Genomic DNA, 23,368 nt, shown 5'->3' with positions numbered 1-23,368 from the left:
CCCCGTGCATGCGTGGGTTTTTTTCCCCGGGTACTCCGGTTTCCTCCCACATTCCAAAAACATGCTAGGTTAATTAGCGACTCCAAATTGTCCATAGGTATGAATGTTGGAAAATGTTACAAAATGCTAACATGCCAATGGCTACCATGCTAGCACCTAGCAAGACATCTTCAAGTCCCAAAAGTGTTAATATTATTTTTTGTTATTTTGTTATTATTATTTTCTATTATAGAAAACAACATGTCTATGTCTATTAGTTTATTTAGCCATGTTTATACTTGCAAAAAAACACTAAACTCATCACACAGTAACTTAACACTCCAAAGGTGTACCTAAAAATATACAAAGAAGTACCAATATGAGTTTTGAAGTTTCCCATTCTGCGTTGTGTCTGAGCAAAGCAGTTCATTGGAGGACATGCGGCATAGAAAGTGGTTAGTGCGCAGGCCACACAGCTAGGAGACCCGAGTTCAATCCCACCCTCGGCTATCTCTGTGTGGAGTTTGCATGTTCTCCCCGTGCATGCGTGGTTTTTTTTCTCCGGGTACTCCGGTTTCCTCCCACATTCCAAAAAAAAAAACATGCTAGGTTAATTAGCAACCAGTCCAGGGTGTACCCCGCCTCTCGCCTGAAGACAGTTAGGATAGGCTCCAGCACCCCCACGACCCTCATGATGAAAAAACGGTAGAAAATGAATGAATGAATAAACTACTGAGCCGATGTCTGTGAATGCACCATGCGATCTTGTGTTTCTGAGCAACTTTGTCAAGTTTGAGCAGGTGGACAAGGACATGTAGTGAGGACTTATGAGTGTATTTGAGTTGAGTTGGTAATAATTGAGTAACCATAGCAACATATAATTACTTGATATTATAATAATAAACACCATACCCCTAATAAACGCTTCTTTCACCATAAGAGTGAGGAAATAGGGGGTAGATTGCCCTTGCAGCCATGTTTCCCGTTTGACTAGTTGGTGTTAACTTTTAACCTTTTTCTCCCCCCTCCCCCTCCCTTTTCAGGTCAAGAAACATCCTTGATGACTTCAGGGAGGCCTACTATTGGCTGAGACAGAACACAGACGAGCACGCACGCGTCATGTCATGGTGGGACTACGGTTACCAAATAGCAGGGATGGCTAACAGGACCACACTGGTTGACAATAATACATGGAACAACAGTCATATAGCGCTGGTGAGGTCTCATTCATTTTTTACTACCAACCCCCCCATCCCCCCAACACCACCACCATGTTGGCTTTTTGCTCTGCTGCTATTTTTAATGCACACACACACACACACACACACACACCGGGAAACAAATGATCTCTTCCAGCAGCCACCGGATGATCATCAAGCTCTTTAGTGAATTTTTAATGAAATTGCCAATTCTAACTGCGCTCTCCTTTTTATAAGCCAGATAATGTTGTTTTCTTAAACTTTTCTCAATTAGTTTAAGGGCAGCTCGGTTAATTGCTGTCACAGTCTGGGTGCTTTTCTTCCTATTTGCTGCATTTTTAAAATGTTTTTTTTTTTTTTAATTTTATGGGGGGGTTAAAACTTGTCTATTCTCATTGTTTCTGCTTATCGGCACTTCTGTTTATAGAATATTTCATTTCATGGTGTAGGTTTGTTTTAACTCTAAATTAAACTTTGCATGGTTCCATTCGGAAGTGTTTGAATCACAAAATATTGAATTGCCTATTTCCTGGAGTCAGCTGGGATAGGCTCCAGCACACCCTTGCTCATGGTAATAGTTTTATTTTCATTTGAACATGCATCAGATTACAATTGAATGCATCCCGTAATCAGTTCACAGTTCCACATGTCCAAAAAGGAGTAGGAAGAAGCAAAGCTTATTAAATCCTACCCCTCCATCTGGTACTTTTACACTCAGTAACTGTTACATTTGTTCACTTCCTGCTTTCCTAATATAGTTTAAGTTGTTTTTTTGTTTGTTTTTTTTTAAATTTTAAAAATTTTATTTTGATTTTTACTATTTTTATTTATTTTTATTTGTACCCCGGTTTCCTCCCACATTCTGAAAACATGCTATGTTAATTGGTAATGGTAATGGTTTTATTTCATTTTGAACATGCATCAGATTACAATTGAATGCATCCCATAATCAGTTCACAGTTCCACATGTCCAAAAGGAGTAGGAAGAAGCAAAGCTTATTAAATCCTACCCCTCCATCTGGTACTTTTACAATCAGTAACTGTTACATTTGTTCACTTCCTGCTTTCTTAATATAGTTTAAGTTGTTTTTTTTGTTTTGTAATTTTTTTTTACATTTGTTCACTTCCTGCTTTCCTAATATAATTTAAGTGTTTTTTTGTTACATTTTTATTTTTATCCTAAAAAATTAAGTGTTTTTCATTTTAATTTAAAATTAATTGTAAAGCAGAATTCACCAAGCATTGGATTAAAATTAAAATAAATTAATTTTAAAATATTTTAATTTTAATTTTTGTCACGTACCGAAGTACGAGGTGATATGAGCATCCAATGACATAATGGGTACCATAGTAAGTGTCAATATAGTGATATATATAGCACATCATGACTGGTTCAAGACTCTTCATCCTTGTATTTAGCAAACATCAACTGCTTGTATTGTTTCTTGCTCCTTGACGAAAGTCAAATGTCAGAAGGGTTACATGAATAGTTTGGGAACCTCTACTCTAGGGGATTTATGGCTTTCGTGCGAGTATTACAATGGTGGCGAGATGTTGTTGTAATAAATATATATAGGACATTTGTCAAAACAATTGTCCCACTAGACACTGTGGCAAATGTGCTGTCAACCTCCCATTTATCACATTCAAGGACATATAATATGCTGTGTCAAGTCATCCTGTTATTTAAAATCCTTCTTTTTCTTTCAATCCCTATTCTAGGTGGGGAAAGCCATGTCTTCCAATGAAAGTGCAGCCTACAAAATCATGAGGTCCCTAGATGTCGACTATGTGCTGATTATTTTCGGCGGCGTCATAGGTTACTCGGGAGATGATATCAACAAGTTCCTGTGGATGGTGAGGATAGCTGAAGGGGAGCATCCTAAGGACATCAGGGTAAGGATGTTTTGTGGTGTTAACCAACCCATCCCAATTTAACTTATGACCATACTGGTCACGGTGGTGCTGCATGATTTAAGGCAGAGGTGTCCAAAGTGTGGCCCGTGGCTGTTTTTTTTTTTGGGGGGGGGGGGTTTGACCCGTGGCACATTTGTGAGGAAAAATATGAAAATTTTTGTTAGGTTGAAAATTATTCATTTATTCATTTTCTGCAGCTTATCCTCACGAGGGTCGCGGGGGTTGGGGGGCTGGAGATGGGAAGTGTGCAAAATACTCTCAATTTTAACATCTAAAGTGAAAAAAAATCGCTCTTGTATTTTTGCCTCTCCTCTCATTCCATGTGGAAGTGGTAAGTTTTTTTTTTTTTGTACGTTGTCCTTCCCCACCCAATTTGAAACACTTTGTGTAAATTAATTGTGCGCTAGTTAGCTTGGTGTCGTGCTATTTTTAAAACGATGCCCATCTCTCAAGTCCCGGAATTGATCCCGTAGCCTGCGGCATACACATTTAATGTGTTGAAAACAAAGAACGATGACTATGACCAAGGGGTGTTTTTATTTTATGTTCATAAAACTTAAGTTATGTATAGATACAGTATCTAAAAATCATGTGGTGTCCAATCATCATGATTATGACTTATTTTGTAATTTTAGGCCACTATTTTTCATCAACCTTTTTGATGATACAGTATCTAAAAATCATGTGGTGTCCAATCATCATGATTGTTATGACTTATTTTGTTATTTTTGGTCACTATTTTTAATCAACCTTTTTGATGATACAGTATCTAAGAATTACGTGGTGTCCAATCATCATGATTGTTATGACTTAATTTGTTATTTTAGGCCACTATTTTTCATCAACCTTTTTGATGATACAGTATCTAAAAATCACGTGGTGTCCAATCATCATGATTGTTATTTTTCATCAACCTTTTTGATAATACAGTATCTAAAAATCATGTGGTGTCCAATCATCATGATTGTTATGACTTATTTTGTTATTTTTGGTCACTATTTTTAATCAACCTTTTTGATGATACAGTATCTAAAAATTGCGTGGTGTCCAATCATCATGATTGTTATGACTTAATTTGTTATTTTAGGCCACTATTTTTCATCAACCTTTTTGATGATACAGTATCTAAAAATCATGTGGTGTCCAATCATCATGATTATTTTTCATCAACCTTTTTGATAATACAGTATCTAAAAATCATGTGGTGTCCAATCATCATGATTGTTATTTTTCATCAACCTTTTTGATAATACAGTATCTAAAAATCATGTGGTGTCCAATCATCATGATTGTTATGACTTATTTTGTTATTTTTGGTCACTATTTTTAATCAACCTTTATGATGATACAGTATCTAAAAATTACGTGGTGTCCAATCATCATGATTGTTATGACTTAATTTGTTATTTTAGGCCACTATTTTTCATCAACCTTTTTGATGATACAGTATCTAAAAATCATGTGGTGTCCAATCATCATGATTGTTATGACTTATTTTGTTGTTTTTGGTCACTATTTTTAATCAACCTTTTTGATGATACAGTATCTAAAAATTACGTGGTGTCCAATCATCATGATTGTTATTTTTCATCAACCTTTTTGATAATACAGTATCTAAAAATCACGTGGTGTCCAATCATCATGATTGTTATTTTTCATCAACCTTTTTGATAATACAGTATCTAAAAATCATGTGGTGTCCAATCATCATGATTGTTATGACTTATTTTGTTATTTTTGGTCACTATTTTTAATCAACCTTTATGATGATACAGTATCTAAAAATTACGTGGTGTCCAATCATCATGATTGTTATGACTTAATTTGTTATTTTAGGCCACTATTTTTCATCAACCTTTTTGATGATACAGTATCTAAAAATCATGTGGTGTCCAATCATCATGATTGTTATGACTTATTTTGTTGTTTTTGGTCACTATTTTTAATCAACCTTTTTGATGATACAGTATCTAAAAATTACGTGGTGTCCAATCATCATGATTGTTATTTTTCATCAACCTTTTTGATAATACAGTATCTAAAAATCACGTGGTGTCCAATCATCATGATTGTTATTTTTCATCAACCTTTTTGATAATACAGTATCTAAAAATCATGTGGTGTCCAATCATCATGATTGTTATGACTTATTTTGTTATTTTTGGTCACTATTTTTAATCAACCTTTTTGATGATACAGTATCTAAAAATCACGTGGTGTCCAATCATCATGATTGTTATGACTTATTTTGTTATTTTAGGCCACTTTTTTTTTTCATCAACATTTTTGATGAGGATTTTGTGTGCACTTCAACTCGGTTTCAGGCAACGTTAGGTGTCGTTTACAAACACAAAAAAATTAATTCCTGAGGTTCTCTGGGTTGTTTAATTCCAGCAGTAAGTGTCTGATACCCAACATGACACACTAAACCTCCACAGGCTGTGGATGTGGATGTGGGGTTGGAGGTGTGTTATTCTAATATTGAACTTATTCCGTCTTTCAGGAGAGTGACTACTTCACCCCTCAGGGAGAGTTCCGAGTGGACAAGGACGGTTCGCCGACTCTGCTCAACTGCCTCATGTACAAGATGTCCTACTACCGATTTGGTGAAATGCAGGTGAGTGGAGGAACTTGCGACTAATGACCTGTTTGCTTCCTGTCCAAATACGATGTGCCTGTCTATATATCTATATCAACATTTCTATTCATCTTTGATGAGTTTGGCATCTCGAGGGCAAGTCAGGCCTCGTTAGTTAGCACCTCAGACGTCGTTTTTTTTTTTTTTTTTTTTCCTTCGCCCCCTTCCAGGCGTTGTGATACACTCGGTAGGTTCAGATAATGAGTCGCAGCGGTGTGCAAAGATCAGAAGTTTGCACAACTGTTCTCTCTCTCAGAAGAAGTACGACTCGCTGTGTTTTTCGTGCGGCGTTCTAGACGATAACCAGCAGCAAAGGTGGCTGACAGGTTAAAAAAAAAAATAAAAAAAAATGTACAGAGATGCCTCTGGAATCCCTGAGGTGTGATGGGAATTTGAGGAAAAGGAATGGATTTGAAAAGGTTTTCCTGATGGTTTGTGCTACGGGGTGACTGCAGGTGGGTGGGCGAAAGGCAAAAAAAAAAGGCAAGAGTGGAGTGATCCTTCTTGTCGACTGACATATGACTGCTGGAGCTGTGCAGACTGGCCTGTGGGTCAATTCAATCAATGCACTTGCAGTCGGGAGACTTGACCAAAAAACAAATGGAAAAAGCACAGTTTATATCAAATTGAGTGGAAAATAAACGACTATAAAGTGGCGGAAGAACATACGGATGCATGGCAATAAGTTATCATATGTTTCAGCTACCATTGTCAATTATTCATTCATTCATTCAGGGCTCACTCCAGACTGGTCAACAAATTAAACCTGTTAGATATTCATTCATTTTCTACCGCTTTTCCTCACGAGGGTCGCGGGGGTGCTGGAGCCTACCCCAGCTGTCTTAGGGAGAGAGGCAGGGCTCACTCTGGACTGGTTGGCAAATTAAACCTGTTAGATATTCATTTATTCATTCATTCATTTTCTACCGCTTTTCCTCACAAGGGTCACGGGGGTGCTGGAGCCTACCCCAGCTGTTTTAGAGAGAGAGGCAGGGCTCACTCCAGACTGGTCGGCAAATTAAACCTGTTAGATATTCATTCATTCATTTTCTACCGCTTTTCCTCACGAGGGTCGCGGGGATGCTGGAGCCTACCCCAGCTGTTTTAGAGAGAGAGGCAGGGCTCACTCCGGACTGGTCGGCAAATTAAACCTGTTAGATATTCATTCATTCATTTTCTACCGCTTTTCCTCACGAGGGTCACGGGGGTGCTGGAGCCTACCCCAGTTGTTTTAGGGAGAGAGGCAGGGCTCACTCTGGACTGGTCGGCAAATTAAACCTGTTAGATATTCATTCATTCATTTTCTACCGCTTTTCCTCACAAGGGTCACGGGGGTGCTGGAGCCTACCCCAGTTGTTTTAGGGAGAGAGGCAGGGCTCACTCTGGACTGGTCGGCAAATTAAACCTGTTAAATATTCATTCATTCATTCATTCATTTTCTACCACTTTTCCTCACAAGGGTCGCGGGGGTGCTGGAGCCTACCCCAGCTGTCTTAGAGAGAGAGGCAAGGCTCACTCTGGACTGGTTGGCAAATTAAACCTGTTAGATATTCATTTATTCATTCATCCATTTTCTACCGCTTTTCCTCACGAGTGTCACGTGGGTGCTGGAGCCTACCCCAGTCGTTTTAGGGAGAGAGGCAGGGCTCACTCTGGACTGGTTGGCAAATTAAACCTGTTAGATATTCATTCATTCATTTTCTACCGCTTTTCCTCACGAGGGTCACGGGGGTGCTGGAGCCTACCCCAGTTGTTTTAGGGAGAGAGGCAGGGCTCACTCTGGACTGGTCGGCAAATTAAACCTGTTATTCATTCATTCATTCATTTTCTACCGCTTTTTGTCACGAGGGTCACGGGGGTGCTGGAGCCTACCCCAGTTGTTTTAGGGAGAGAGGCAGGGCTCACTCTGGACTGGTCGGCAAATTAAACCTGTTAGATATTCATTCATTCATTTTCTACCGCTTTTCCTCACAAGGGTCACGGGGGTGCTGGAGCCTACCCCAGTTGTTTTAGGGAGAGAGGCAGGGCTCACTCTGGACTGGTCGGCAAATTAAACCTGTTAAATATTCATTCATTCATTCATTCATTTTCTACCACTTTTCCTCACAAGGGTCGCGGGGGTGCTGGAGCCTACCCCAGCTGTCTTAGAGAGAGAGGCAAGGCTCACTCTGGACTGGTTGGCAAATTAAACCTGTTAGATATTCATTTATTCATTCATCCATTTTCTACCGCTTTTCCTCACGAGTGTCACGTGGGTGCTGGAGCCTACCCCAGTTGTTTTAGGGAGAGAGGCAGGGCTCACTCTGGACTGGTCGGCAAATTAAACCTGTTAGATAATCATTCATTCATACATTTTCTACTGCTTTTCCTTACAAGGGTCGCGGGGTGCTGGAGCCTACCCCAGTCGTTTTAGGGAGAGCGGCAGGGCTCACTCTGGACTGGTTGGCAAATTAAACCTTAGATATTCATTCATTCATTCATTCATTTTCTACCGCTTTTCGTCACGAGGGTCGCGGTGGTGCTGGAGCCTACCCCAGCTGTCTTAGAGAGAGAGGCGAGGCTCACTCCGGACTGGTCGGCAAATTAAACCTGTTAGATATTCATCTGACATTTTTAAACTCTGCCCCCCCCCCCCGTCTCTTAGTTGGACTTCCGAACGCCCCCCGGCTTTGACCGTACACGCAATGCGGAGATCGGCAACAAGGATATTAAATTCAAGCACCTGGAGGAGGCCTTCACCTCAGAGCACTGGCTGGTCAGGATCTACAAGGTCAAGAACCTGGGCAACAGGGAGCCGCTGGACCGCAAGCTTCGCGGCATCGTTCCCAAACAGAAGTACACCTCCAAAAAGGTATCGTTGTCGACTTTCGCCTTCATACATCGTTTTGCTACAAAATGGGAGTCAATAGTTAATCAATTAAAACAGAATATTACACTGGAACCTACTGAGTCAAAGCCTCACATTGACATAAGCAGCTATTGTGGATGGAGTGGTCCATGTTGTTGGGGGGGGCTTACGGTATGGGCAGGCGTATGTCATGGACGACACAAGGTAACACAGGACCCATGAACTGGTTTCACACTGCTTATCTATAGCAGGATTCATTATTTCAAAATGTAATATTTTAGAAACACATTCTTAATATGGTTGTCAACATTAGAGCCTTCGAGTCATGAAATAACACCCCTACAGTCACCTTTACACTCATATTACTCAATATTTTTGACATTCATTCATTCATTTTCTACCGCTTAACCTCACGAGGGTCACGTGGGGGGGTGCTGGACCCTATCCCAGCTGTCGTAGGACGAGAGGCGGGACCGGACTGGTGGCCAGCCAATCACAGGGCACATATAGACAAACAACCATTCACACTCACATTCATACCTATGGACAATTTGGAGTCGCTAATTAACCTAGCATGTTTTTGGAATGTGGGAGGAAAACCGGAGTACCCGGAGAAAACCCACGCATGCACGGGGAGAACATGCAAACTCCACACAGAGATAGCACGAGTGTGGAATTGAACCCTGGTCTCCTAGGTTAGCATGTTAGCATTTTAGCTAATTTACTGATATCTAAAGGCAAATACACACATGGCATTATGTGGGGGACACTGTGGGACTGCCTTAACACTTTTGGGACTTGAAGATGTCTTGCTAGGTGCTAGCATGGTAGCCATTGGCATGTTAGCATTTTTATAACATTTTCTAACACAGCATTTCTAACGTTTTCTAACATTCATACCTATGGACAATTTGGAGCCTGCTTCCTAGCATATTTTTTTCAATTATTAAATCTACTATATTATGTAATACTAGCATAAAGGTGAGTATAGGGGTGTTATTTCGTGTCTAGAGGGCTCTAATCATGTTAAAACGTGTATTAGGAAGTATTCCATTAGTAAATTGACTTCTGCTTAAGATTAAAGACTTATTTACTGTATAGTATATGTACATAGTGTAGTTTTACTACACTACACATTCACTTCCTGCTTCCCAGCATATTTTTTTCAATTATTAAATCTACTATATAATGTAATACTAGCATAACGGTGACTATAGGGGTGTTATTTCATGTCAAGAGAGCTCTAATCATGTTAATTCTGAAATGTATAGTATATAGCATATTTTTTTCAATTATTAAATCCACTATATTATGTAATACTAGCATAAAGGTGACTATAGGGGTGTTATTTCATGTCTAGAGGGCTCTAATCATGTTAAAATGTGTATTAGGAAGTATTCCATTAGTAAATAGACTTCTGCTTAAGATTAAAGACTTATTTACTGTATGTAGTAAATGTACCGAGTGTAGTTTTACTGAGGTTTCACCCCCCCCCCCCCCCCCTCGTTTCTAACCAGACGGCCAAGAGGAAGCGAGGCTTCATCAAGAACAAACTGCTCCTGAAAAAAGGCAAGAAACTCCAAAAAAAGTAACGCTGACGAACTGTCCGAGGAAAAAAAAACAAAAAATGCGAAGCAACCTCTTGACAAACAATGAAGAAGAACACCGGGGTGGATCATGTGGCACTTGAGCTCGAAGCGTTTCTCATTGGAGCGCCCCCGTGTGGCGAGGAAGGTGAAGTGTCAAAATCCTGGCTCGCTCCAGAAATCCTTGTCCATTTTATCTTGTGTGGGGGGGGGGGGGATTTTGTCTTGCTAATTTTCTCCAATTTTTTTTTTTGTTTTTTTTGTTTTTTTTTACTTTGTACTTGAATGTGTGGCGAGGCATCGGGCTGCTTTGTTGGTTTTTTGTCGATTAAACATTTTTTTTGTGGTACACCAATGACGTGCTTATCAGTGTGGGTAACAAAATAGGTGGGGGGAGGGGGGGGGGGGGTCATCGCACCAAAGAGCCATTGACTTGACCTTGCTCCATGGCACATGTGAACTCACAAAGAAGTGCGGGAAGCGCTCAGGGCTCGTTCCTGACACGTTTATGCGGTATGGAGGAACGTCAGCGTCTCGGCATGAAGCCCCGCCTCTTGGAATTCACTTCAGAAATCGATCGCTGTATTTTATTTTATTTTTTTTTCGTAAACCAATTGGCCTGATACGTCACTTTTCTGTAAAGATCATATCAAATATAATATATTGCTTTCTTGTGCGGATTTAAATATGCACTTCTGTCCCTTATTTTGGGTGTTTTTGTATGACAGCAACTGGAGCGGAGAAGGCAATAATTCTTGTACAGAGAGGGCCTTGAGATTTTTCTTCATGGATGGAATGAATGTGAATTTTTTTTTTTCTTCCTAATGCTGTCCAACCCCATCCCGCATCCATACATGCTTAGATTGTACACGTTTGTTGCTGGGGCTTCAGCAACAGCAAACAAAAAAATAGTAATATTATTAAAATTATTCAAGTAGGCCTCCCTTCCTGCAGAGGGAGCTCTCTAGTTTGCGTGAGCAAGTCTAGTGCCTCTTCGCCGGTCGTCATCACCTGTCATATTTGCCGTATTCCTCCATAGCAGCGGCGGGTCGAGGAAGGCGGTCTCGCTAACTGGAAACGGGGTGTAACGGGGGGGGTTTGACACGGAATATCAACGACCATCATTCTGTCTTTAGCTTGGTTCTTAAGGTGTCCGCTTCTCAAGTAGCATGCTAAGCGGTGTTAGTGCCACACTGAAATGAAAGAACAGCATAGAAAAATACATCACTGCATGCAAGTATATTTTGACTAGTATTTTGCCAAAAACAAAAAATAAGGCATGTTTTATTTTTTTTTGTAGAAAAAAAATCAATTTCTGGGAATGCTATCATGAGAAAAAAAATCTAAATTTAAGTTGAAATAGTCCAAGAATTATGTTTGTATATTACAGGTAAATTGTAGTAACTTTAAGTTAACATTTAACATAAATAACATATTTACTGCATATCCACTACCACTTTTGAACACTAAAATGTCATGTGGCTTTCAAGTGAATGGGATTTATGGGCATCTATTGCGGGTAGTTTTTATAACTAATAAACAAATAAAAGAAATTAGTCAAAAAATATCGTGACATTTCAACTTTATTTCTTACAATACATCTATTTGGTCCTAAACTATAACTTCTATATCGGTGTAATATCATATTTGTATTCCTTCTTGGAGCGTCCATATTTGATTCCCATGATGTTACTGTTTGTTTCAGTGTGGCACTAACACGGTGTGGTTAAGTAACTGCTAAGTTCAAACGTCATTCATACAAGTATCACGTTCATGTCTTAAATCTTGTTTATTTTTTTAATAATTATTACGTTTTCAGTTATGGAAAATGCATCGAAAAGTGAAGTTGCTGATTAAAGTGGCAAGCTGAAGGCGTGCTAGCTAAATGGGATGTGGTACGGATACTGTAACTTTAAGGTTGTCATGTCTTAAAGGGATAGTTGCCATTTTTTGACAGGAAGTAGTGTGACATCATCGGAAGCACCACTTATCCCTTGAGTCTATATTATTTGTGTTAAAGAAAGTACTTCCGGCGAGTTGGTGGGTGGGGGTCACTAAAGTAAAGAGTTTGCTTCTCGAACAAAATGCGGTTTAACAAGAAAAAGTCAGTTCTCACGATTACTTTTTGACCCGGGATGTGGTACTGGATACGGTAACTTTAAAGTTGTCATATGTTAAAGGGATAGTTGCCATTTTTTGACCGGAAGTAGTATGACATCCTCATCGGAAGCACCACTTTAGACCCTGAGTTCTCGTCTATATTATTTGTGTTAAAGAAAGTACTTACGGCTAGTTGGTGGGGGGGTCACTAAAGTAAAATGCGGTTTGACATGGAAAAAGTCAAAAAGATCACTTTTTGGTCCGTGTTTCACAGTGTTTAAGCGCACGTGTCAATCACGGACAAGCTGTGTAGCGCGCAGGGATACTTTTCTGACCCCACCAATTAGCCGGAACTACTTTCTTCAACAAAAACCGACCCAAATTGTTGACTGAGGAAGTGTGGGACGATGGGTAAGTCAGACTACTTCATGTCCTAAAATCCCAACTATATCTTAAGACTGAAGAAAATTTGGTTAATCCTTAACACGCCGTACAAATGTACTTCCTGCTTTTCTTGGTTTTACCTTTTTTTGTCTTTGTGCTTTTTATAGGCTTCCAAAGCATCGAGTCAGTCACAGCTTGCCTCCAAACGAGTGCAAAGCCAGCCTTAATGTGATGTGAAGTTCCGTGCCCTCCTATTTTGTCTTATTTCTATTTTATTTTCACATTTGTTCAGGTTAGTGACAAAAACAACCCCCTTCCTTCACTTTCCTTTTTTTTTTGTCGCTCAGTGCCGTCTGTCCCTGACAGGTTTTTACTTTTTGGGGGGGTTATTCTTTGATGCAATGTTTCTTTGACACTTCTTTTTTCCTTTCAGCGTTGACACTGTTGATCTGTTTGTTCTGTCATCTTTAAATATACAATTCAATGAAAGTATCTTGTGTTGTTGTTATTGCGGCCGCTGCGATACAAAGAGTGGCCGCTAGGGGGCAGCATTTGACTGAGGACAATCAGTCTTGGTGAGCACGTGTTTCATTTGATGGTGGGTGCATGCGGTTGACTTTAAAATGATAACATCCGTTTATTCATTTGTTACAGTTTTGTCAACATCGGTAAGTAACATTCATTTTATACTCATGTATGAAATGGGTTATTGAAATAAGAATAGTTATTAAAATGACCACAAAAAATGGATTAAATTGTTAGCAACACCATATTATGTACTCACCTTTAGCTAAGGATTTCCAAAATGTACCTAAGGATTTCCAAAATGTACCCCAAGGGTCATGGTTTGAACCCAGCCTGTTTATCAGCGTCCGGCATCTAAAAATATTTTTTATATCATTCCCAATTGTCCAAAATTACAACTTTATTCCCATAAAATGACAACCTAATACAAAACTATGGCTACATTTATGTAATATTCTTTTTTTACGTTTTTTACGTTTAATTCAGCTTTTTGCTTGTAATTATTTACATTTTTTCCCTGGCTTCACCCCCGCATAATTAAAAATACTTTTACTTAACTCATGTAATATATATTTTTCCTTTTGAATTATTTGACAATATTCTTGTGTATTTTTACGTTTAATTCAGCTTTTTGCTTGTAATTATTTACATTTTTTCTCTGGCTTCACCCCCGCATAATGAAAAATATTTTTACTTAACTCATGTAATTATTTATTCTATATATTTATATTTTTCCTTTTGAATTATTTGACAAAGTTGGAACTATTCTGACTTACTGTAAAACTGACGCTTTTGTTCTTGTAATATTCCAATATTATTTCTATATTATAGACTTACTGTTTATCGGCGCCCGACATCTAAAAATATTTTTTATATAATTCCCCTAATATTTATTTTTTCCCCCTTTTTCTTTTAAGTGAAATAATTGTCCAAAATTACAACTTAATTCCTATAAAATGACAACCTAATACAAAACTATGGCTACATTCTTGTAATATTCCAATAGTATTCTTGTGTATTTTTACGTTTAATTCATATTTTTGCTTGTAATTATTTACATTTTTTTGCCACGCTGGCCCCACCCCTGCATAATTAAAAATATTTTTACTTAACTCATGTAATATATTTTTTTTCTTATTTGTCAAAGTTAGGACTATTCCAACTTACTGTAAAACTGCCGCTTTTGTTCTTGTAATATTCCAATGTTATTTCCATATTTAGAGTATTTTTGACTCGATTACTTGAATTTTTTTTTTTTATTAATTTAAAATAAAAATTGTCTTAAAGGGGAAGTGCACTTTTTGGGAGGAATTTTGCCCATCATTCACAATCTTTATGTGAAGCATGAACACATTTATTTCCCTTTTCTGTGAATTCTACGCGAGGAAACAAGCTAATGAGCTAGCTAACAACAGACATCATGGGAAATTTATGCTAAAGCGCTTGCAAAAAAAACCCTCAAAAACGGCGACAGTGTTCCATTTACATAAGTGACTTGTATATTAACCAAGCTACAGTAATATTATTGTAGCAGCTAACACGACACGTTGCTAGCTGCTTGTCATTCACAGATGAAAGAGCGGATACCTAGCTCTCCATTTCGCTACAAAGATGCTTATTTGCCGTCAGCACTTTTTTTTTTTTTACCTCAGGACTGGAGCACACGTCTTGTGCTGGAAGATACAGCCATCCCAAGGAGGGCGGACACTGTAAGTGTTGTCGCCGCCGCCGTTGTTGTTATTGAAGAAACTAGCATAATTATGTTTTGATAGTGTTTTTAATGCAGCTTTTTGTATCCTTCCCCTAAGCCATGATGTTGAACTATATTTGCTTTCAGGTCATTTGACCTGCATCAATAAGCTTACCAAAAAAATTTAATGTTCCGATAATTAATTTAACAGAAACCCCATTTTTTTCCCCACTAAAGGCACACAAGATATGAGAGGACAGCCTTTATGGATGCTAAACTATAAATAATACAAGAAAAAGCACACATAGTATCTAACAAGGTAGGTGTGTATACATTCAATGCACACACACACAATCAGGTACTTAAGATCAAAGTCAATGTTATTCATATTTCATATCCGCATTTTGTATCGGTGATTTTTCTGATAGAAGTAATAAGTGAACACCCTGATTTGAAATATCTCTAAGGTATAAAATTGTACATTTCTTCTCTTGGTCAAAGTGCTTTATAAAGGACTTGTGGTGTTGAGGTGAATGCTAATGATAAGACAAACTAAAAGATCTGATAAGACAACACACTTGATTATGGTGAGTGTGCAAAAAGGCCAGAAAGTGAAAAATAGAAGAACTCTAGTCGTCTAATAACAATATACAAAAAAATGTTTTTTGTCCACATTCCCTTTGGCACCGTTTGCTTGTTTCCTGTTTGTCTCCATGGCGACATAGGGAGGAGTCCACGGCTCCAGTTTAAGGTTGCTGCTACCCATGTTGGACCTCCTGGGCGGGGGGCGTCACTGCTCAAGTGTCCCATGAGAAGAAAAGAGGTGCGTGTGTCAGGTTGACTTCCACAGAGGCTTGTTGTAGATCCAACCCTCACCCTGCATGACACATAGCATACAGTTAGGGAAAAAAAAATCTGATTTGTACATCTCTAAGCTACGTCATAAATATAACTCTTTATTTGACAGGAGCCAATCATAAGTGATGAAAAAAACCCATTGGAAATAACAGGAGGTCATTACTCATCACACAGCAACTTAACACTCGAAAGCTACTGAAATATACAAGGCAAGTACCAATACAAATTAACATAAATAAAATAATTTTTTAGTCCCCGTAAAGCAATTCATTGGTTATTGCTACCGGAGCGCTGCAATGACGTCAGCTTCCCTTTTGTGGACAGATAGCATTGCAGCGGCCTGGAAGCAACTAAAAAGTTTAACACTTTGGTCGTCGACAATCTTGAGTGCTAATGTAATGGTAATTATGTACTCGGTAATGTAATGTAATGGTAATTATGTACGAGTACTACCTCCTTAGTGAAGTACACTCAAAAGCTACTGAAATATACAAGGCAAGTACCAATAAAAATGAACATAAATAAAATAATATATTTGTCCCAGAAAAGTAATTCATTGGTTATTGCTGCCGGAGTGCTGCAATGACATCAGCTTCCCTCTGGTGGACAGATAGCATTGCAGCGCCTTGGAAGCAACAAAAAAGTTTAACACTTTGGTCGTCCACAATCTTGAGTGGTAATGTAATGGTAATTATGTACGAGTACTACCTCCTTAGTGAAGTACACTCAAAAGCTACTGAAATATACAAGGCAAGTACCCATACATAAAATAATGTATTTGTCCCAGAAAAGTTATTAATTGGTTATTGCGGCCGGAGCGCTGCAATGACGTCTGCTTCCCTCTGGTGGACAGATAGCATTGCAGCGTCCTGGAAGCAACTAAAAAGTTTAACACTTTGGTTGTCCACATAAAATATTTGTCCCAGAAAATTGGTTAATTGGTTATTGCTGCCGGAGTGCTGCAATGACGTCAGCTTCCCTCTGGTGGACAGATAGCATTGCAGTTCCCTGGAAGCAACTAAAAAGTTTAACACTAATCTTGAGTAGTAATGTAATGGTAATTATGTACGAGTACTACCTCCTTAGTGAAGTACTTGGGTGTCCAGGTTTTGTTTTCAGAAGTCCTCTGTCTCTCCTCTTGCCTCTGCTGCTCCTCCAGTTGATGTTTGTACTCTGTCGCCTCATCCATGTTGCCGTCTTTCAGGGCTTTGGTCACGTGTTGCCATAACCGCCTCCAAAAAAACCCATCCAGTGTCACCCCGATGCCTCCAAACATGGACATTTGCAGCTCTGACGTTTAGATACGCTCACAGGAAGGATTCTTCTTATACAATGTAAACATCTCCCCATTACTACAATGTATTTCTGTGTATTATTCCCAACTTGTGTACATTGGAGTAATCCATCATAGATAAGACATTGACTTCCCTGAGTGTATGTAAACGTCTGAGTTGAACCGCACAACGACAACTTCTTACCTGGATTCAGTGCGTCCCTGTTTCTCCAGCGGGCACATCTTCTTCCTGGTGACGGTGAGTTTGTTTGTGTCGATGACTTTGGTCTCCCCGCTGCTGTAGGTGAACTCCAACGTACCGTTCCACTCGCCCTGGGCTTTGCACACGATGGTGTTGGTCGGGTTGTGTTTCACCTCTGCTGTTACTCTGACGTGAGGAAACAGGGTTTTTTTTTTTTTGTGAAAACTTCCTGTCTTCATCAAGGGGATGAAGATCACTTGCTTGGTTAGTCAACATGTGTCACAATGAGGACACAATATATAACACATTATATAGGACATACCTGAGAGGCAAATATAATTTAATTTAATATAATCTAATATAATCTAATGTAAGATAATATAATTTAATATAATATAATCTAAGATAATTTAATATAATCTAAGATAATATAATTTAATATAATATGATCTAAGATAATATAATCTAAGATAATTTAATTTAATATAATCTAAGGTAATCTAAGATAATATAATTTAATATAATCTAAGATAAGATAATCTAATATCATCTAAGATAATATAATCTAATATAATTTAATATAATCTAAGATAAGATAATCTAATCTAATATCATCTAAGATAAGATAATCTAATATCATCTAAGATAATATAATCTAATATAATTTAATATCATCTAAGATAAGATAATCTAAGATAAGATAATCTAATCTAATATCATCTAAGATAAGATAATTTAATATAATCTAATATAATTAAATGTAAGTTCACCGAGCTCCTGATCTAATTCCACATCAATGAATGTAGTCCAGTCACAAGCCTTCGGCGACGTCTTACCTCTTCTCTTCGTGGTTCATCTCAGTCAGTATGCATTAATATTTTGTGTGTTTACATTTTGGCATACAGTCGCCCCTCGCTACTTCACTGTTGAAACATCCTGACCTCATTAGCGTGGTTACTATTTTGTTGTTGAATATGGTCTATCACTCATATTAGTTTTTTTAAAATGTAAAACTACTTAATGTTGGTCTAAATTAAGCCTTTTAAGCATACAAATGGCTAAACGAACTAACTAAATGCGTTCAAATTCAAAAATTCAAGGCAAAAGAACATTCTAATGGTGAATGTAGTGTTCTACATTGGCCACTAGATGTCAGTAACTGTTTGAGATAAGCACATGTGATTTTAACATTATCTCACAACAGGCACAATGTCTGATATGTCTTACTTTAGCTGATTATACCTACTATATCGGGTAATACAAATGTAAGGTTACTGTAGGGGTGTTATTTCATGTCGACAGGGCTCTAATAATGTTACAACCTAAGATCCCAAACACACACACTCACCTGTGTACTTTGCCGCCGTAGAAAGGTTTGGTGTGGAAGGTGACGGCGGCCGAGTAGCCGCTCTTGGCACAATTGATGGAGACTTTGCCCCCCAGTTCCACCCAGGGCACAGTCAGGATGGAGCGGGCGTAGGCGGACGGCAGCGAGAAGACGTACTCCTCCTCGTGCTCCAGGAGGGACAGAACGCCTGGGAGAAGGAAGGTGAAAAAAACAGCTGAGTCAGTACTTTACTATAATTTGAATGTGTAGTTGAATTTTAAGGCAAAAAAAAAATCAGGCTGCTAATTAAGATTTTTTTGTCTTGCTTTTGGTGTCACTAAATAAATCAAGGTAATGTGGTTGCACACCTACCATGTTTACAGTGTTTCTTTGAAAAAAGTCCTTTTAAAAAAAATTGAGAAAATCTAACTAATCATATTTAATATAAAAATCCATAGTCCAAGATAGGCCTAGTTAACTTTTCATAATTGTATTAACAAAGAAACAATTGTATAACAACATTGACCATGTACCAACAAAAAATTAAAAATGGACTGCTGCAGTGATGTCGGCCTCCCTCTGGGCTCTGGGTCCTCTGGCTCTCTCTAGTGGATAATAACAGCATTGCAGTACCATGCACTTTTTCTAGTTAACATAAGACACTCAGACAACTTTCAATTTAAAAAGCCTGGCAAATTTCGGCGTAGGTTTTTAACATTAATTTAAAAAAAAAAAACAGGGTATGTGTAGATGCTACATATACATAGTCCCCCCCATGTTGTGATATACATCTTACATATGAGTCCTACAATTATTTTTTTCTACATATTTAGATTCATAAAAACATACTATTGAAGGGTTTAAATGACTTAAAGAATGCTAATAATCTTAAAATGCTAACACCTAGCATAATAGCGCCAAGTGCTTCTCTCTAAATATGGTAAAAATGCTGGTATAATTAATTGCATGCTGGGTGTTAGCATGCCAACATGCTAATGTTGCCATGCTAATATTGATGAAAATTGCAAAAAGAAAAAGCTAGTATGCTCATGTTAGGAAAGCTAACATGTCATTGTTAGCATGTTAACACCGAGCATAATAGTGCCTAGGTATGAAAATGGCTAAAAATGCTACTATGCTAATGTTAGCATGCTAGAAATGCTAACACCTAGCATGATCGTGTTTAGCGTTCATACAACCATCTACCCATAAAAACGGCTAAAATGCTGCTATGCAAATGTTACCATGCTAACACCTAGCATGATAGTGCTTAGCGTTCATATAACCATCTCCCCATAAAAGCGGCTAAAAATGCCACTATGCTAATGGTTGCATGTTAACATCTAATACGACATTGCGAAAATAGCAAAAAAAATGCTAACATTAGCATGTTAAACACCTGGCATGACGCTAACTCCTGTAGAAATGCTAACACCCAGCATGAAAGCGTGTCTGCGTAAGTTCATATTGATGAAAATTGCAAAAAGAAAAAGCTAGTATGCTCATGTTACAAATGCTAACATGTCATTGTTAGCATGTTAACACCGAGCATAATAGTGCCTACGTATGAAAATGGCTAAAAAATGCTGCTATGCTAATGTTACCGTGATAGAAATGCTAACACCTAGCATGATAGTGCTTAGCGTTCATATAATCATCTACCCATAAAAACGGCTAAAGATGCTGCTATGCTAATGTTAACATGCTAACACCAAGCATGATAGTACTTAGCGTTCATATAACCATCTCCCCATAAAAACGGCTAAAAATGCTACTATGCTAATGTTAGCATGACAGAAATACTAACACCTAGCATGTTTATATATGGCTCTACACATGAAAGTAGCAAAAAAAATTGCTAACATTAGCATGTTAACACCTAGCATAATGCTAACTCCTGTAGAAAATTAACTCTTAAAAAAATAATAGTATTCTTCCCAAATATCGTATCCCGAAAAATCTACACACAAGTTAGCTTTGTAGCGTATTTTGCGGACCGACATTCATTCCAAGTGGAAATTCCTGGTCAGGAATGACTCACCTTCTCCGACCATGGACACTCCTATGGACATTCCCATGAACTTGCTCTTGGTCCACACGTGGGCGTTGACGCACACCCTCCTCTCCCAGCACTCGCAGTAAAAAGCTGAAACTGGCGGATGATGGGACACCTGCTCCGCCACAAAACGGACCCTGTATCCGCTTCCTGTTGTATCCCCAGCCTCTTGGGAATTGTTGGGGCCCCGGCCCGGTTCCCGGGATGATCCCTGGTTTGCTTTGACTTTATCACGAGGGACGTCCCAGGAGCAGTGGAAGGTCTCCCCCAGCACGGGGTTGTAGGGCTTCTTGGCAACCGCCCCCTTGCGTCCTTCATGGAAGGACGTCAGATAGTACTCCACAAAGCGGACTATGCGCTCCTCGGCCGTAGCTCCGGCTGTGATTGACAGGAACAAGTCCGGATGGGCCATGAAGTTGGCATACATCTCCAGCAGGGAGCGCTTTTCCAGAATAAAAGTCGGCAGCACCACCTTGGAAACACAAAAAAGGAAATTAACACTAAACTGAACTTCCTGAAGGACATTTAAAGGTCAGTGCTTCACAGCCTCACCCGTGTGAGATCCATGCCCAGTTTGAGCTGGGAGAGCAAGTGGAGGATGACGCTCCTCTGGTCGTCCAGGACCCCCAGGTCCTCCTCCTCGTTGTCCTCCGTGTCCGTCACCTCCTCGCTGGGGCTGATGTCTGCCAGCCCAGCTTGGTTCTGTTCACATCAAAGTCAAATCAGATCAGGACTGTCTGTGAATGGATTGTGTCGTTACAACGCCGTACAGTAGGTGGCAGTAATGGCTTCATAGGTCGTACTGCGGAACAAGCGCAACGCAATTATTTATTACATCCACTAGGTGTCGCCAAAAATACAACTACCACCCCACGTGTTATATAAGTCGGCGTATTATTGTATGGTCCATATCACCTTGTACTTCGGTACGTGACAAAAAATGAAAAATAATAATAATAAAAACTAATAAAAAAAATTTTAATAAAAAAAACTTAAACTATATTAGGAAAGCAGGAAGTGAACAAATGTAACAGTTACTGATTGTAAAAGTACCAGATGAAAGGGTAGGATTTAATAAGCTTTTGCTTCTTCCTACTCCTTTTGGACATATGTGACAAAAAATAAAAAAAATAAAATAACAATAATAATAATAATAATAATAATAATAAAAACGAATACATTTTTTTTATTAAAAATGAAAAAAAACAACTTAAACTAGTGAACAAATGTAACAGTTACTGATTGTAAAAGTACCCGATGGAGGGGTAGGATTTAATAAGCTTTGCTTCTTCCTAATAATAAAAACTAATAAAAAATTTAAAACAAATTCAAAATAAAAAACAACTTAAACTATATTAGGAAAGCAGGAAGTGAACAAATGTAACAGTTACTGATTGTTAAAGTACCAGATGGAGGGGTAGGATTTAATAAACTTAGCTTCTTACTACTTCTTTTGGACATAGGTGACAAAAAATAAATAAAATAATAATCCTAATAAAAATTAATAAAAAATTAAAAAATTCTCAATAAAAGAACAACTTAAACTATATTAGAAAAGCAGGAAGTGAACAAATGTTACAGTTACTGATTATAAAAGTAAAAAATTGATAATTTCAAATTTTAAATTTAAATTTTTTTAAAATACTTAAAAAAAACAAAAAACTTAAACTATATTAGGAAAGCAGGAAGTGAACAAATGTAACAGTTACTGATTGTAAAAGTACCAGATGGAGGGGTAGGATTTAATAAGCTTTGCTTCTTCCTACTCCTTTTGGACATGTGGAACTGTGAACTGATTATGGGATGCATTCAATTGTAATCTGATGCATGTTCAAATGAAATTAAACCATTACAATTAATATTACCACTGTCAGAAAATGAAGCTTTGTTGTTAAAATACGTCTGTTTGATAGTTTTCTTGTCAATAACAAAACCCTGAACACCTTTTCACTGCCGCTTATTCATCCACTTTCAGCATCTCGTAGTAGAAACAAATACTCCGCTTTGAGTATCCTTGTTTTTTTTGTTTGTTTTTTTTCCAGCCTTGACAGGACATAGCTGGTCAAAGCCGAATGAAGACGTGTGCTTTGTTTGGTTTCCCCAGCAGCATTCATCTCATGATGGTTACAGTACGGCTGCCTTTGATATCTCCTGCAGTAGCTTGAAAAAAAGAGGCTAATGTATAATGCACAAAGTGCTCTCTCTAGCCTTTGGGCCACAAAAAACTCTCTCTGCTCCCACTCATCCTCCACTGGTTCGCTTTGTGCCATAAGACATCTTATTTTAACGACAATGCAGCTGGAAATAGACACAAAAAAAAAATAATAAAAAAATCTGCAATCTGAAATTCCCTTTTTACTGCTTAATTGCATGTTAAGTGCAAGGAAGTGGAAAACGTCCACGCCACGAGTGCTTGTGCGCTACCTGAATATTTCATTCTATGCGAGCGCGGCACGCCATTCACGTCACATCGGCACGAAAGACAAGGACGGGTAGCACGTGTACAGGAGTCCCATGAGCTGCTCGGGAGTTTTATTTATAGACGAGGAGGAGGAGAGGAGGTTGGGGAGGAGGAAGCCGGTAGAAGAAGAACTCTTATGAGGCCGGTGGTTTTAATTAATTGAAAAGGGCTCTTGACTGCGACAGGAAATTGCCGTTGAGGAGGTCACGGCACTTCTGCTGGTAGTCATTCAATGATGACACTACAATAAAGTGCGGAATTTTAATGGAGGATAATTATCGTCTGTATTATCGCTCAAACATGTTTAATAGTGCTTTGAATATAT

The 23,368-nt window shown here is 38.5% G+C and overlaps 2 protein-coding genes across 4 annotated transcripts in view; one reads left to right on the top strand and one right to left on the bottom strand.

Moving 5' to 3' along the window:
• Nucleotides 1-13,648, top strand: part of stt3b (STT3 oligosaccharyltransferase complex catalytic subunit B) — a 65,801-nt gene extending 52,153 nt beyond the window's left edge. The window contains exons 12-17 of one of the 2 annotated variants that reach the window (XR_009119189.1): nt 1,023-1,194; nt 2,901-3,074; nt 5,599-5,712; nt 8,378-8,584; nt 10,099-12,678; nt 12,819-13,648. Coding sequence is in view for 1 of the 2 variants with exons in the window: in XM_058046358.1 (XP_057902341.1) it covers nt 1,023-1,194; nt 2,901-3,074; nt 5,599-5,712; nt 8,378-8,584; nt 10,099-10,173 (742 nt within the window). In the remaining variant the exon portion in view is untranslated. Of the gene's footprint in view, nt 1-1,022; nt 1,195-2,900; nt 3,075-5,598; nt 5,713-8,377; nt 8,585-10,098 lie in introns of both variants that reach the window. The other variant, XM_058046358.1, reaches the window with a different exon arrangement.
• Nucleotides 12,627-23,368, bottom strand: part of LOC131101348 (oxysterol-binding protein-related protein 10) — a 95,928-nt gene continuing 85,186 nt past the window's right edge. The window contains exons 9-14 of one of the 2 annotated variants that reach the window (XM_058046356.1): nt 21,135-21,284; nt 20,568-21,054; nt 18,548-18,734; nt 17,203-17,385; nt 16,803-16,956; nt 12,627-15,743 (exon numbers count right to left, since the gene is read on the bottom strand). In XM_058046356.1, coding sequence (XP_057902339.1) covers nt 15,699-15,743; nt 16,803-16,956; nt 17,203-17,385; nt 18,548-18,734; nt 20,568-21,054; nt 21,135-21,284 — 1,206 coding nt within the window. In that variant the 3' untranslated portion in view covers nt 12,627-15,698. The remainder of the gene's footprint in view (nt 15,744-16,802; nt 16,957-17,202; nt 17,386-18,547; nt 18,735-20,567; nt 21,055-21,134; nt 21,285-23,368) is intronic. The other variant, XM_058046357.1, reaches the window with a different exon arrangement.

Source organism: Doryrhamphus excisus, chromosome 14 (genome assembly GCF_030265055.1).
Source record: "Doryrhamphus excisus isolate RoL2022-K1 chromosome 14, RoL_Dexc_1.0, whole genome shotgun sequence".
Lineage (NCBI taxonomy): Eukaryota > Metazoa > Chordata > Actinopteri > Syngnathiformes > Syngnathidae > Doryrhamphus > Doryrhamphus excisus.
This window is presented reverse-complemented; position numbering and strand designations above follow the sequence as displayed.